The sequence below is a fragment of the Rhinatrema bivittatum genome, chromosome 2 (assembly GCF_901001135.1).
Source record: "Rhinatrema bivittatum chromosome 2, aRhiBiv1.1, whole genome shotgun sequence".
NCBI lineage: Eukaryota > Metazoa > Chordata > Amphibia > Gymnophiona > Rhinatrematidae > Rhinatrema > Rhinatrema bivittatum.
Window position 1 is genome coordinate 367,994,356 of NC_042616.1, and position 16,498 is coordinate 368,010,853.

Below are 16,498 nucleotides of genomic sequence, written 5' to 3' on the forward strand. Positions count from 1 at the left end.
GTTCTTCCAAGCAGAAGTGAACCTCAGGCAGCGAGTCCGGGAACATGGGCCCTCGAGGAGTGAGTACCAGTTCCAGACAGCAACCTGAAAGAAAAGAGAGAGGCTCCCAAGGAGCAGGTACCTGATAGAGTAAGTCCAATTAAGGAGAGGCAGAGTAGCTAGGTACGGAGAGCGAATCCCATCCATAAGAAGTTCTTTGCTAACTCGATTAGCTAGCAGAGTAGGCTTTTGTATCCAGGATGCGCGACTTCATCACAGGGGGACACCCCTGAGGTTCGTGCCAAAGAAGGAATAAGAAGCAGGGCCGCGCAGCACGCGTGCCCTATGGCAGCTGAACATGGCAGGATGCAGCACCCAAGCTGGACCGGGGACGCCAGAGAGGACGGCAGGGAGACGCCGCGGCAGCCAGACGTCCATCAACCGCGGGAGGAGTCACCAAAGAGGTAAGGAGGGCGGAGTGGAGACATCAGGCAGCGACAGTGGTAACAGGGCGGTCTCCTCTGCGGGTACCAGGTTTAGGCTTCAAAGGATGTGCAAGATGAAATTGACTGAGCATCTCTTTATCAAGGATATTAGCCTGAGGCTCCCAAGAGTTTTCTTCAGGGCCGAAACCTTCCCAAGAAAGAAGGTATTCAAGTGTTTTGCCTCATCTTCGGACATCAAGAATCTCTTCGACCTTAAATTCTAGGTCAACTTCTGCGTTGATGGCAGGTGGTTCCGGAGTCTTGGAAGAGAATTCACTGAGTATGAGAGGTTTCAAGAGTGAAACGTGAAAAGTGTTGTGGATGTTTAGTCCGGGTGGTAGCTTCAGACTGTAAGTGATGTTGCCAAGACGTCGGAGGATTGGAAATGGTCCAACGTAGTGTGGAGCAAAACGAGTCGAGGGTATCTTCAGTCTGAGATGTTTGATAGATAACCAGACTGTCACCGGGTTTGAAGACAGGCGTTTGAGAATGGTGAGCGTCATAAAACTTCTTAGCATGGTCACTCGCTTGAACATGTCTTTTGTCTGAGTCCACAGGTTATGGATTTCATCAGTAGTAGATTGAGCTGCTGGGGACGTCACCGAGAGCTTCAGTGGAAGTGGCGATGTTGGAGAGCCTCCATATATCGCTTCAAAAGGTGTTGATCCAGTTGATGTTGGTGGATGCGAATTGATGGCGAATTCAGCCCAAGGTAACAGTTCAGCCCAGTTATTCTGACGGCAACTCATGTAGGCTCAAATGAACTGTTTTAAGGTTCTATTCATCCATTCTGTTTGGCCATTTGATTGCGGATGATAGGCTGAAGTGTAGTCTAGAGAGATGTCGAATAACTTGCACAAGGCCCTCCATAATTTTGCCATGAATTGAGATCCTCGGTCTGAAACAATGTGTCTTGGTAGGCCATGAAGGCGAAAAATGTGCGATATGAAGAGCTTCGCAAGCTCCAAGGCTGAAGGTAAGCCAGGCAGCGCCACAAAATGGGTTATCTTGCTGAAGTGATCAACAGTTACCCAGATGGTATTCATTCCTCCAGGAAGGGGTAAATAGACTACAAAGTCAGTAGCGATGTGTGACCAGGACTGTTCCGGAGCTGGCAGTGGTTGCAGCAATCCCCACGGTTGGCCAAAAGCAGGTTTGTGTTTGGCACAGTTGGTACAAAATGCCATGTAGGATAGAGTATCTTTCTTGATAGTAGGCCACCAACAGAACTTCTGGATCTTAAGCAGGGCGTGGCGTTGACCAGGATGGCCAGCCAGCTTGGAATCGTGCGCCCAAAAGAGCACTTTCTTCCCGAGGTGTTTAGGCACGATGGTCTTACCAGCGGGCACAGAATGTGTAATCGCCAAGATGACTTTCTTCAGGTCAATTATATGTTGAGGTTCTTCAGGCACATCCTCCGAGAGAAAGGAGCATGACAAGGCATCAGTTCTGGTATTTCTGTCTCCGGGGCGATATTTGAGCACAAAGTCAAAACGATTGAAGAATAAGGACCATCTGGCTTGTCTGTGGTTAAGACGTTGCGCATGGCAGAGATACTCTAGATTTTTATGGTCCATGAATACGGTTTTTTGATGTTGAGTGCCTTCGAGCCAAGGCCGCCATTCCTCGAATGCTAGCTTAATAGCCAAGAGCTCTTTATCTCCGATCCCATAGTTCTTCTCTGCTAGGGAGAAACATCATGAGAAGAAAGAGCAGGGACGTAAGGATTTAGAGTATCCAGTTTGGTTCAATACAGCCCCCACGCCAACATCCAAAGCGTCAACTTCTACGATAAATGGCTTGTTGGGGTCAGGATGCCGCAAGCATGGTTCCGTGGAAAAGGCAGTCTTTAATTTCTCAAAAGCAGAAATGGCCTCCGCAGACCATTTTGAAGCGTTGGCACCCTTCTGGGTCATAGTGGTCAAGGATACTGTTAAAGAAGAGTAATTCTTTATAAAGCTTCTATAATAGTTGGTAAACCCCAAAATCGTCTCAGGGCCTTCAGGCTGGTAGGTTGGGACCAATTTGATACTCTCGAGTTTTTGAGGGTCCATCTGGAAGCCATCTTTAGACACAATATAGCCAAGAAAAGGCACAGTCTTTATGGAATTCGCACTTGGATAGTTTGGCATGGAGCCGGTTTTCACGGAGTCGGCGTAATACTTGCTTGACATCCTCTAGATGAGTGGACAGATCCTGAGAAAATATCAGGATATCATCCAGGTATACCACGACACTCTTGTACAACAGGTCCAGCAAGATGTCGTTCATCATGTTCTGAAATATAGCGGGTGCGTTGCACAGGCTGAAGGGCATTACTAAATACTCAAAATGGCCGTCTCGAGTTTTGAAGGCTGTTTTCCATTCATCGCCACTGCAAATGCGAACTAAGTTCTAGGCCCATTTCAGGTCAAGTTTAGAGAATATTTTGGCCCCCTGAAGCCAGTCACACAGCTCTAAGATTAAAGGCAGGGGGTAGCATTCTTTAATCGTGATCTCGCTCAGACCTCGGTAATCGATACAAGGACGTAAGGTACTGTCATCCTTCCCCACAAAGGAGCAGCCTGCGCTGGCTGGAGACTTCGATGGTCTTATAAACCCCTTCTGTAAATGCGCCTCGATGTATTCGGACATTGCCTTGTTCTCAATCGCTGAGAGTGGATAAACATGTCCTTTAGGAGGTTCAGTATTGGGTATTCAGTCTTATGGCACAGTCATAGGACCTATGCGGAGGAAGAATGTCAGCAGCTTCTTTGGAAAATCACTAAAAGATGCATATTGGGGCGGCAGTCCCGGCATCACTGGAGTTGTAGGCATGCAGATGACAGGAGCAACCTCCTTAAGGCACTTTCCATGACAACCTGGGCACCGGCGGGAAAGTTCCAAGGATGCCCAGTCAAATTGGGGTTGGTGCGACTGCAACCAGGGTAACCCCAGGACGATAGGGTGTATGGCCTTCTCTAACACAAAGAAGGGAATTGAGTCGGTATGGAGAGCTCCGGTGCTAAGAGTTACCGGTACAGTTTAGCAAGTCACATCACCCGGTAATGGCTCCCTATGGATGGAAGATAGGGTAAGTGGAACCTTCAAAGTGACGAGGGCGATCCTCAAATGTTCCACTAGGCGAAGAATAAAGTTGCCTCCTGCCCCAGAATCCACCAGGGCAAGAGTTTGAAACTCAGACGGTCCGCAGATCAAGGAGACTGGGAGAGAGAGCGGAGGAGAGGGCGTAAGGCCTAAGAACAGTCCTCCTGCAGGACTTAGGCCCGTCCGTTTCCCGGACGAATTGAGTATGTTGGTACCATGTGTGACCAGCTTGTCCACAGTACATACACCGACCATGCCACTTCCGAAGTCTTCTCTCTTTGGAAGTCAAATGACTGCGACCAAGTGGCATCGGTTCATCTCCACTGGCAGCAGAAATTACTGGAACCATCCAAGGTGCAGGTCTAGCACTAGCCTCCTTCTGACCTGGTCCTCTATTAGGCCAGAGTTCTTACACCTTATCACGAAGCCGGTGGTCGATCCTAGTAGCCAAAGCCACTAGCTCATCCAGCGAGTCAGGTGTTTCATGAGCGGCCAGCTCATCTTTCAAGCGAGTGTCCAGGCCTCTGAAGAAGAGAGTTTTCAGGCATTTGGGGTCCCAGCAGAATTCTGTAGCAAGAGTCTTAAAACTATCGCAAAATCAGCCAGTGGTTAGTTGCCTTGCTTCAGGTCACTCAGGCAGGATCATCGAAAATGGATTTGAATAAGTCCAAAAATCCATCTATATCCTGCAAATTAGGATCCTTGCGTTCCCACAGTGTAGAGGCCCAAGACAAGGCCCTTCATCAAGATAGAATGTAAGTAGTCTTGGCAAAAGCTGTGGGGAAGTGAGAAGGCTGTAATGCAAAATGCATGCAGCACTGGTTTAGAAAGCCCCTGGTTTTCTGAATCTCTCCCGAGAAAAGAACTGGAGCAGCCAGCGGTACAGCAGTCTTTAAAGTTACTTCAGGTAACTGACCTTCATTACTGGAAGTAGCACCTTGGGTTTTCTGTGCGTGCAGCTGATGAAACGCTGACATGAGTTTCTCCAATGCGTCTTGCTATTCCGAAATGCACAGGGCCAGGCCCGGAATGGCCTGCAGGGCATTGAGCTGTGCCGGATCCATGGAGTTAGCAATCAGTTATTGTTTGTAAGGTTTTGGGAGGAACCTTGGACCCTGTGGCAGATGACCACACCCACGGGGGGAAGTCCCGTGAGGGGCCACAGGTCAGGCTCAGCTTTAGGATACACAACGCAGAATTATCTTTTATTAAACAGAGTTGAGAAGCCATCAGATGTGGCAGTAGTGAGTAGAGATGAAGCCCGGCTGGGCTTGTAGTCCCTCAGGGCACTGGAACAGCGATCTCTCAATAGCTGTGCTGTAGTGGAGAGAAACTGAGATAGTGGGTACAGTGGAGCTGTTGTGTACTAGCTCCTGAAGGGGGGGAGGAGTTAGCAATCTGTTACGCTCTCCTTCTCCAAAGGGGAGGAGCTAGCAATCTGTAACGCTCACCTCCTCCAGAGGGGAGGAGTTGGCAATCTGCTGTCACTCACTCCGCCAGGAGAGTGGAGTTGGCAAGCTGTCATAGTGGATAACACGTTGAAATCGTCAGTTCAGTGTGCTGCGGCAGTCAAAAAAGCAAACAAAATGTTGGGAATTATTAGAAAGGGAATGGTGAATAAAACGGAAGACGTCATAATGCCTCTGCATCACTCCATGGTGAGACCGCACCTTGAATACTGTGTACAATTCTGGTCGCCGCATCTCAAAAAAAGATATAATTGCGATGGAGAAGGTACAGAGAAGGGCTACCAAAATGATAAGGGGAATGGAACAGCTCCCCTATGAGGAAAGACTAAAGAGGTTAGGACTTTTCAGCTTGGAGAAGAGACGGCTCAGGGGGGATAAGATAGAGATGTTTAAAATTATGAGAGGTCTAGAACGGGTAAATGTGAATTGGTTATTTACTCTTTCGGATAATAGAAAGACTAGGGGGCACTCCATGAAGTTAGCATGGGGCACATTTAAAACGAATCTGAGAAAGTTCTTTTTTACTCAACGCACAATTAAACTCTGGAATTTGTTGCCAGAGGATGTGGTTAGTGCAGTTAGTATAGCTGTGTTTAAAAAAGGATTGGATAAGTTCTTGGAGGAGAAGTCCATTAGCTGCTATTAAGTTCACTTAGAGAATAGCCACTGCCATTAGCAATGGTAACATGGAATAGACTTAGTTTTTGGGTACTTGCCAGGTTCTTATAGCCTGGATTGGCCACTGTTGGAAACAGGATGCTGGGCTTGATGGACCCTTTGTCTGACCCAGTATGGCATTTTCTTATGTTCTGCTGTGCTCCTGAAAGGGGAAGGAGTAGCGATATGACATGATCTGCTCCTCCAGAGGGGAGGAGCTAGCTATCTGTAATTCTGTTATCAAACTGCTGTTAGACGCTCCTGTAAGAAAGGAAGTAGCAAGCTGTACCAATCTGTTAAGGAGTAGCAATCTGTTATGGATCAACTCTCCAAGGAAGAGGAGTTGGCAATAGTTATATAGTACTTCGCTATTGAGATAGCAATCTATCATGCCCCCCCGCTACGGAGTAGTAATATATATATATATATATATATATATATATATATATATATATATATATAAATAAGCTGCTGGCAAGTCTCAGAGAAAGAGGAGTAGCTGTCTATATAATTCTTCCGTGTGCGGAGTCAGTGGTCTGTAGTGGTTGGCTCCCACAAGGTGATAATAGTGAAAGGAATGACCACTTGGAGGAAATGGTGAATCCCTGGGCCGATGGCAGATGACAGCACCCCCAGGAGGAGATCCTGAGAGGAACCACCGGCTAGGCTAGAATACGAGATAAACACGATAGTTCTTTATTACACTGGAAGCTGGACCACCAGAGGTGGCAGTAGTGAGTCGCTGTGTCCGGCAAGGCTGAAGTCCTTCTGAATCTGGAATATAATCTCTGGGTCGCTGAGCTGTAGAGAGAGACTAGAAGTAGTGAGTAGACAGGGTATACTGGATACAAGATGGTACACTCACAATAGTAGATGTCTGTAATGGTCTCTATGCCACAGAGAGTCTTCAGTACATGCAGGAACAGGAGCCGTAGGCGAGCACTGGTTCCCACAAAGTCTGTAATAAGAACTCACAATTGCTGTATATGAAATGGCTTCTAGAGTAGAAGAGAGACTGTATAAGATTCTAGGAACATGGGCCCTTGTGGAGCGAGTACCGGTTCCTATCTGTAATCTTGCCAATGTCACTCTTGATCTCTGTATCTGCGATAACGTCTTGGACGGAAGGGAGTCTTCAGAGCAATAGGAATGTAGGCCCTCGTGAAGCGAGTACCAATTCCCATGTAATAGAACTCACTGTGTTCACGTCTGCGATCGCTTCCAGGATATGAGGAGTCTTCCGAGTATTCTGGCAATCTGAAATCAAGAAGAGAGAGCGGAGCCCCCGTGGAGCGGGTACTCCTGGTAAGTTTGAAAAGGCAGAGCAGTGGGGACGGTTCCCCGGCTGACTCGGATCGTTGTTCCAAGTATAGTGGACTGCCGAAGCAAGTCCTGATGGAGTTCCTTGCTAACTCGTTATAGGTTAGCAAACAAAGACCTTTTAAAGTGCAAATGGATGATTTCACTACGGGGGTACGTCCCCGAGGTTCACGCTCTTGCTGGTACAAAGTCTGGAGCGTGCGCCCTTACGTCATCAAGAACATGGCGGATCTGTAGCGTCAGGCCAGCTCGGGGGAACCGGGACCACGAGGCGGAGAGAAGCCGCGACTGCACTGTCCGTCAGAGCCGAAGGGAGTCACATCCCAGGTAGAGAGGGTGGAGCGAGGGGCGAGAAGAGGCACAAACACAACAGGAGCATACACAGGGTTCTGGTATAGAGCCTCTTTGGTTGATTACTCACACAGCAGTTTCTCCCGGAAGGCAACACAGAAGCTGGAATAGAGGCAGGCCCTCGAGAAGAGAGTACCTGGTTCCAGGGAATAGCTCTGAGAGAATAAAGATGGTAACTCACTGATGGTGTAGGCAGCGGGTTCTTCCAAGCAGAAGTGAACCTCAGGCAGCGAGTCTGGGAACATGGGCCCTCGAGGAGCGAGTACCCGTTCCAGACAGTGACCTAAAAGAAAAGAGAGAGGCTCCCGAGGAGCGGGTACCCCGATAGAGTAAGTCCAATTAAGGAGAGGCAGAGTAGCTAGGTATGAAGAGCGAATCCCATCCGTAGGGAGTCCCTTGCTAACTCGATTAGCTAGCAAACAGAGTAGGCGTCATCACAGGGGGACGCCCCTGAGGTTGGCGCCAAAGAAGGAATAAGAAGCAGGGCCGCGCAGCACGCGCACCCTATGGCAGCTGAACATGGCAGGATGCAGCACCCAAGCCGGACAGGAGAAGCCGGAGAGGCCGTCAGGCAGATGCCGCGGCAGCCAGACGTCCATCAACCGCGGGAGGAGTCGCCAAAGAGGTAAGGAGGGTGGAGTGGAGACGTCAGGCAGCGACAGTCGTAACAACGCTGAAAACTTGGTTAGAGGTTGAGTAAAGTTTCCAGTACAACAAAACTGCCAATTTCTGTTTATTCAGCCATTCATGATCCTGGTTGGGGAAGGAGGGCAGAGGGATTCCAAATGAAATATATAGGAGGGAAAAAAAACAATTATTAAAAAAAAAAAACAAACCAAAAACCTAATAAAGCCAGGCAAGATCGGGGCAGATCAGGGAGGAGAACTTGACAGAGTGCTTTGATGTTTTCAGTTTCCAGAGTCTGCATGTGCTCTCCCTGTAGCTAAAGTTGGTTCCTTGGTGCCATACTTCTTTACAATCAGGCCGATGCAATACTATGCACTGCGGCCAGCGCACGGTTCAACTCACGATTGGATGCGCAAACATAACCCCCGATGCAAAAATGTGCATCCAATTGAGCGTGTAGCTAATAGCACTCATCACATGTAAAGTACATGTGGATGAGGCTATTAGCTAATCCCCACGATGCAAATTTCCTGCGCAGTCAATGTGCCCTTGCAATGCGTCAAATTTTGCGCCAGCCCAGGGCTGGCGTAAAGGTCTACCACACACAAGAGCGCATTGTAAAAATCCAAAATTCTTGCTTTCTATGATCCCTCCAACTACCGATAATATTGTCACAATACTAAGTAGTAGGGATCACAGAAAGTGTAATTTTTTTAAAAAATGTTTCTTAAAAAAAAAATAAATTTCTAGGCGCCCAATATATTGTGCCAGTAGTGGGAGAAAACAGACACTTGTATAGAGTGCCTGTTTCCTAACCCGCTGACAGCCAGCCACCTTTCCTGGGTGCCCAATACCGAGGAAGTACTAGAGCACACAATTTCCCCCAGCGCCTCCTTTTTACCTCGGCATCTAATTTTAATGTAAAATCAGGCACAGACTGGAAAATGTGCATTCAACTTAAACCAAACACACATTCAGGCCAATGCAATATTGGTGTTCGTTAAGGAGCCGATGCAATACAGTACGCTCAGGGGGATTAGCGCCTATTTAACGCGCGTCCGACACGGAGTGAATGAGTTAGCGCTCATCACATGCAAATGCAAAAAAATAAATGTGCGTCTCAGACGCACATTTATTGCTCAGATATTAACGCCTGCCTGGAGCAGGCGTTAATAGCTGAGCGCACTGAAAAAAAGTACAGAAAAGCAGAAAAAAACTGCTTTTCCGTACTTTTTATAAAGTAAAAAAAAAAGAAAAAAAATCTGCTGGCCACTTTGAAGACCGACGCCGATATGCTCGGCGTTGGTTTTCATAACCGGCCGGCTGCAGTTATGAAAACCGAATATGGGTTTATCGGCACCGGTGTTCATAACCAGCAGACCTCCGGTAACCGCGCCGATAACCACTGGGTTGCGACCTTAATGCCTCCTCGCTAGCGCAACCCCCTAATTTGTTTATTGCATGGCACCCCCTTGCGGGCGCCATGCATGCACTAAGAAAGCGGGCGGTGAAAAGCCAGCATCCACTTTCCGCAAATTTTATTGCATCAGCCCCTAAGAGAGCAGGAGCTCAATCATGAGCATCCATTTGGCGCGCGCCAAAATTGCATTGGCCTGAATATGTGTTTGGTATGAGATGAATACACATTTCCAGTTTATGCCTTTTTTTTTTAAATAATTCATGATACTTTAGCACAGCATTAGCTTACTGCATCAGGAGTTCTGCACGTTGAACTGTGGACTTTATTAAAGCACCCAGTTTTTAATACACAAGTTACTGTATTGGCCTTTAGATTGGGAAATAATACCTAAAGCCATCCTTAGGCTGATGTCAATGTCTGCTCAGCCTTTGATTAAGCAGTAGAGGTACGGCAGTAGAATTTGTCAACTATCCAGGGAGGCGGGTGGGTCAGCATTGCTAATTCATCCTGCTATCTACGGAAACACCGTTTACGGTGAGCAAACTTGCTTTTTCCGTCGATAGCAGGGCTGAATTAGCCATGCTGTCAAGGGAGTCCAAAGCTCCTGATCACACCTGTAGGTATCTGGAATAGTGATTTGCGTGATCTAGTATATACATCATGGATAGTCGAATAAGGAATCACTCTGATATGGAATGCAGAACTGCCCTGCCCAGCTTCGCATGATTGATTGTTGATCCAGGCAGTAGGGTGATGTAAATGTGTGGAGAGAAGACCAGGTGGCTTGCTTTGCAAATGGCACTCAGTTGCACGTTTTCCAGGTGAGCTAATGATGTCGCTACTGCTCATACCTGATGAGCTGTTGGCGCTGAAGGAAGAAATAAATGATGTTTATCATAACAGAATTGAATACACTGTGTTATCCAACTGGAGATGGTCCTTTTTGTCACTGGAGATCCCATCTTCTCAGGGTGGAAGGAGACAAAATTGTGATACCCGTGTTGGAGAATGCATTCTCTGCTTATAGTAAGCGAGAGCACACTTGCAGTCCAAGGTATGCCTCCCCCCTTCCAAGTTAAAATGTGCGTTGGAACAGGTCCAATATATTTTTGTACTCTCAACCCACTTTTTTAAAATCCCGATGCATTTGCATTTCATTAGTTTATTCCATCGGGAGTGTAAAAAAAAATCTAGCACTTAACACCAGCACACATTTTCTGTGCCCAGTTTATTGCATCAGTCTGTTAGCATGGAACTTCCATGCGAAGGCGCAAACAAACGCACCATGGTCTGAGCAAAACTCCTTGCTGCATTGGTAGTAGCTTGCACATTAAAAAATGTGCACACAACCGAGAGTACACTGTGGGCTGTACTCAGCTTACGGGCTCTGGGCCCTGCGCGGACGTGTTTCTATGACGTCCCCAGCAACTAAGCACGTACGGAGAGGAAAAAGGCGCGGGGACCCTGGAGCCCGCAAACAAACTGAGCACTGTGCCGGCGCTCCCTAAACGTCAGGTCCAGCGGGATGTCAGGGGAAGGGGGTGATGCGCGCGTGAACCTATTTCTCTGGAGCTATTACCTTCAGCCGGGCCTCCACGGACGCTTTCTTACGGGCCTCGCGCCGCCGATACTGTTCCACCTTGTCCAGCTGGTCCGGCCGCTGCAGCATCCCCGCCACTCGCTGCACCGCTGTGCCCAGCGCTTCACGCTCTGTCTCCTGCATACCACCCGCCACCGAGAGCTGGACAAAACAGAGAGACGCGCGAATCTCACAGTTCCTTCAGAAAGGTAGCAAATTAGTCTTCTTCCCGCCACCCTCCCAAACACCGAACACAATCGCCACTGTTAGTCGCAGCTCCCCAATAACCCCACCGGTAGCTGGGAGCTTCACATCCGGCTCTACTATCAGACTCCGCCCACTTTACGTCATTAAGGACGCGCGGAGCAGCGTGGTCACATGAACGGCAGGTAGTAGGTTTCCGTGCTTGCGCAGTTAATTCTGGCATTACTAGCCCTGCCCTTGTCATAGTGTTATGGGGAGTGAAGGGTATGCTGTGATAGAGCGGCTTTCTTCGTTCAAAGCTTGCCGAATAATTCTCTTTACGAGCATTACTGTATTAATTCCTATGCAAATTATAAATTGCTTTCTGTAAGTATGCCAGATAGCTTCGTATTATGATCATAGTGTATACATGGACCATTGGACCTGTAATTTTAATTGTTCCAAAGAAAAGCATGAATATAAGAGATTTTGTGAGTGTGTATGTGTATCTGTATATATATATATATATATATATAGATAGTTCCAGACCAGTGGGGTTATATACTCCTACCAGCAGAAGCAGAGAACAAACTTTGAGGCCGGCTATATAACTCTAGTGCTATGTGCTGCTCCTAAGTATTTCTCTGTGTCATGCATCCTGCAACTCTGGACTGAGTTTTTGTAGGGCTTCCTCAGGTGTGTGGTTCCGATCGCGGGCCATCCCTTGGGTCAAGCAGGGTGAATATCGGGGGGTGGGGTTGGATACCTCCGACTGTAGAGCCCTTGGATTCTGAGGAGTTGAATAGCCAGGGGACTGGTTCCCTCCACTCCCTGAAGCCCTCTTCCAGTGCCTCCTAAAGGAAAGTACCCCTGTGGGGATTTTTTTTTGTTCTTCCTGAGTTTAAAAAAAAAAAAAAGTCTTGCCTTCAGTTTTTTTTTCTCTGAGGCTTGCCGTTTTAGGCAGTGCTCTGCTGGGGGAGGAGGAGCATCCTAATTCCCGGAGCCTCCTCCGGTGGGGAAGTAGCAACTGGGCATCTTTTGGCCTCAGGGCAGGCATTCTGAGGGCCTGGGCAGTTTAATTGGCTGGGCCTGGGCTAGGCTGGGAGCCATTTTGTTTTTTTGTGCTAGACTCAGCCCGTCAGATTTCTTCCTTCTGCTAACCCAGTGGAGCTGGGGGAAAGACTGCCATGTCTGAAAGTGCCCTGGTGAAGGTTTGTAGGGCCTGTGGCCTGGTTTTAGAGTTGGATGCTCACGCTCTCTGTGCCTCATGTGCTGCGGGGGAGGGGGGGGCTCTTCTGCCAAGTGTCAGAAGCCTAGAAATGTACCTGGGGGAAGAGCAGGTTCAACTGCTATACCCCTGGGGTCAAAGGTTACCCAAGGGAAGAAGGTACGGAAGCGCCTCCCCGCGTTCCCCAGCAGTGGTGGAACCGGGCCAGGGAGACCCGAAGGATACAGCTTCGGATTCCAGTAGCGAGGATATGGGATCCGGTGGTTTTTCCCTGGAGTTTGTGCTACTAATACATGAGGCCTTCCTGGCTAGGAAGGCTGCAAAGAGGAGGTCTCAGAACAGCGCTAGTGGCTCTGCCAAGCATCTAAAGACTCATGTCCTGCCTTCTCTAGGCCCTCGGGCAGTCATGCCCCAGGGTGACTCTGACGCTGATCCAGACCCAGAAGCCGGCGGGGACAACCCTTTGTTGCTGGATGCCCCGGGGGGGGGGGGGGGGGGGGGTGATGACCCTCAGGTGGTTCGGCTATTTAAGCAGGAGGAATTGCATCCCCTTATTCCCCAGGTGCTGGAGATAATTAGGGCTCAAACTGTCACAGGAGGATTCGGACAGCGAAGGGATCAACCCAGTCCTGGATGGGCTGCAAGGACGCCCCTCGGCTTTCCCAGTTCCAAAGAAAATACAGAAGCTTATCAGCAGGGAATATGATGCCCCGGTTGCCAGCCTCAAGGTTGGATGGGCCATGGCCAAGCTGTACCCGCTGTCAGAGGAGCATTTGCAGTCCTTTCAGACCCCCAAGGTAGATGCGGCGGTCTCTGCCATTATTAAGCAAACTACCATTCCTGTGGTAAGTTCAGCGGCCCTGAAGGATGCTCAGGATCGAAAATTGGAAGTCCGCATGAAACACCTTTTTGAAGTCTCGGCTTTGAGCCTCAGAGCAGCTGTATGTGCCAGTATGATGCAGCGCACCTGTCTGTGTTGGATTCAGCAACCACAGGATCCGTCCGCCTCGGGGACCATGTCCCAGGTGCAGGCGGCATGCCTGGAGGCAGGAGTGGCTTACACGGCAGATGCCCTATATGACCTCGTAAGGACTTCGGTGCATTCCATAGCCTCTTCAGTAGCGGTCCGATGCTTGCTGTGGTTCCAGAATTGGTTGGCTGACTCTTCTTCTAAAGCACGTTTATGTAACCTTCCCTTCAGGGGGAAGCTCCTGTTTGGCAAGGACTTGGACCAGCTGATAAAGTCACTGGGAGAATCCAGAGGGAATAAGCTCCCGGAGGATAGAAAGCCTTTTCGGAAAGCCTTTGCCCCAAGGACCCGGGTCAGAGATTCCAGAAGATCTAAGTCAGGAAGAGGGGGTTCCTCCGCTTCTTCTTGATCCAGGCCTTCCTCGGGATGTCAGCAGTCCTTTCGGGGACCCAACCGGGCTGCGAGAGGAGGTTCCGGCCAGGGAACTGCAGCCCACAAAATCTCCCAATGATATCAGGAGCACCCACTCACCGGAGACGGCAGTAGGGGAAAGGCTGTCCCAATTCTACGAGGAGTGGGCAAGAATTACAACTGACCAGGTGATCCGCGTAGGTTATGCCTTAGAATTTTCTCACCCGCCCAGAGACGCCTTCCTGGTGTCACACTATTCTGATAAGTCTGATAAGCCTGCAGGCCATGGTTCCAGTTCCAGAGGCGGAACGAGGGGCCGGACGGTACTTCGTGTACTTTGTGGTGCCAAAAAAAGAGGGGACATTTCAGCCCATTCTGGACCTCCAACAGGTGAACTGTAGTCTGAAAGTCCCTCATTTTTGAATGGAGACCCTGCGCACAGTGATTGCGGCAGTACACAAGGGAGAGTTTCTCGCCTCCTTGGACCTCACAGAGGTCTACCTCCATATCCCGATCCGGAGCGATCATCAGCGGTTCCTGCGGTTCTCGATCCTGGGACAGCATTTCCAGTTTCGTGTGCTCCCCTTCGGACTGGCATTGGCACCCCGCACCTTCACCAAGGTTATGGTGGTAGTTGCGGCAGCCCTTCGGCAGGAAGGAGAATTGGTGCACCCGTACCTCAATGACTGGCTCCTCCAGGCAAAGTCGGAGGAGGACTGTCAGCAGACATTTCGTCATGTGACCCACATGCTGCAGTCTTTGGGGTGGGTGATCAGCCTTGCGAAGAGTCACCTGCTTCCTTTCCAGGTCTTGGAATACCTAGGGGCTCGCTTCAACACTCGTCTGGGCCGTGTGTTTCTGACAGAAGAACGGATATGCAAATTGCAACAGCAGATGGTTTTCTTGAGGACAACACAGACTCCTACGGCCTGGGACTATCTTCAGGTACTGGGATCTATGGCCTCAACAATAGATCTCGTCCCATGGGCGTTTGCTCACTTGAGGCCGTTGCAGCAAGCCCTCTTGATCCGATGGAGCCCAGTGTCAGAGCAGTATCAGGTTCAACTGCCCCTCACCTCACAGTCCAGATCCAGCCTGGCATGGTGGCTTGTGGATTCCACTCTCCAGAGAGGAATGCCCCTCGAAACCCCAGACTGGGTAGTAGTGTCCACGGGCACCAGCCTCTGAGGCTGGGGGGCAATGTGCTTGGGCAGAGCAGCACAGGGCATGTGGCTGGAATCAGAACAAGCTTGGTCCAGAGAGAAGGAGAGGAGAATTACCTTGGTGGGGTAAGGAGTTTCCTGGCCCCGCTTATTTGGACTGTTTTCCCCTGTTTGAATTGCTGCTGTTTCCCTGAAGGAGGACTGCTCGTTGGAGCTGCAGCTGAGACCGGCCACTGACGTCACTGAGGGGAGGGGTTGGCAGTGTTAAAACCAACCCTCCCTGCGGCGCGCAGGCTTTGTTTGGATTCCACAGAAGTTAAATGGGAACAATATCTTATCCGCTGAAATAGTAAGTTTTACCAAGTGCTTAACTTATTACCTCTCTTTCTCTTCATCGATGATCCTAGAACTGAAAAATTAGATGCGCTGAGAAATTTAAAAACCATTTCCTCTAAATAATGAAGCATACTAAGAGAAAGGGCAGACTACGTCCAGAGACCCCCACTGTTCTTAGTCCTGCCCCTCTCAATTATTAATCGATAACTTTCTCAAGACTTTAAATGCCAATACACCGGGAGGAGGTTCCGAATTGGATGCAAACCAGGAGCAGGTTATGTTATCCCAGGAACAGCATCAGATCTCATTGAGCCCCGGTGCACCCTTGACTCCAGATGCGCCCAATCCCACATTTGACTCATTTTCAGAGGTTCAAATCTGAAAGTGCAGATTTGAACCTCTGAAAGTGCAGATTTGATGCCTAACATTGGGGCGGGAAATGGGAAAGATTTGGAGATAGAGGAAGTATGGGGGCCCACCCATTGGAAGTGGAGGAGGAAAACAACGGAGAGAATTATCAGCCCTCGGATCCCTCAACATCAACACCTAAGGGCGCTGAAGGGGGGGTAGCATCCTCTGTATCGAGGAGTGAAGACTACCCGAAATCAGGGAAGAAGAATCCTAAGAAAGAGAGTTCTGAAGTGAATGAGACTCATAAAACTACCTTAGAAAATATATGGGGTTTATTGATGGATTTGAAAGTTTCTATGAAAAATTTAGAGATAAAAATGTCTGAAATGCAAGTCCAAGATAGTACAATGGACAGTAAGGTTAAACAACATTCAGAGAAATTTGAGAATCTAGAAAAGCACTTGAATCAAATGCAAGAAGTTCAAACAGGGTTAATAAAAGGAGAAACAGCAAATATGAGAAGAATTGAAATAATAGAGAACAGCATGAGATATAATAACATTAGAATTTTAAATTTTCCCTTTGTTAGATTAATATCTCACTTGGAACAATTTAGAAGATTTTTAGGAGAAAATTGATTAATTCTTTCTCAAAATATACCTTTAATAGAAAAAATCTTCTATATTGAAACAAAAAGGGGGAATGTCAATGATTCTAATCAATCTTTACAGCTAGGAAATCTTACTAATTTCCTAGAAGAGTCGATGGGAGAGCAAGTAGAGTCTAGAGGAACCTTATGTGTGAGATTCCAGAAACCTGAGGATAGAGATCATATTTTAAAGCTTTTCTTGAGAAATCAAGAAAAGCTTTACCTTACTGAGA

General features: G+C 48.5%; 1 protein-coding gene and 1 long non-coding RNA gene across 3 annotated transcripts in view; one reads left to right on the top strand and one right to left on the bottom strand.

Annotated features, from left to right (window-relative positions):
* The window catches only part of EXOC3 (exocyst complex component 3), a 270,816-nt gene extending 259,513 nt beyond the window's left edge, over nt 1-11,303 (bottom strand). Inside the window, exon 1 of one of the 2 annotated variants that reach the window (XR_003854639.1) lies at nt 10,975-11,303. Coding sequence is in view for 1 of the 2 variants with exons in the window: in XM_029589941.1 (XP_029445801.1) it covers nt 10,975-11,118 (144 nt within the window). In the remaining variant the exon portion in view is untranslated. The remainder of the gene's footprint in view (nt 1-10,974) is intronic. The other variant, XM_029589941.1, reaches the window with a different exon arrangement.
* Nucleotides 11,304-11,403: 100 nt separating this feature from the next.
* LOC115084719 overlaps nt 11,404-16,498 on the top strand; it is a 56,150-nt gene continuing 51,055 nt past the window's right edge. Inside the window, exon 1 of the long non-coding RNA XR_003854640.1 lies at nt 11,404-11,544. This is a non-coding gene — a long non-coding RNA (uncharacterized LOC115084719). The remainder of the gene's footprint in view (nt 11,545-16,498) is intronic.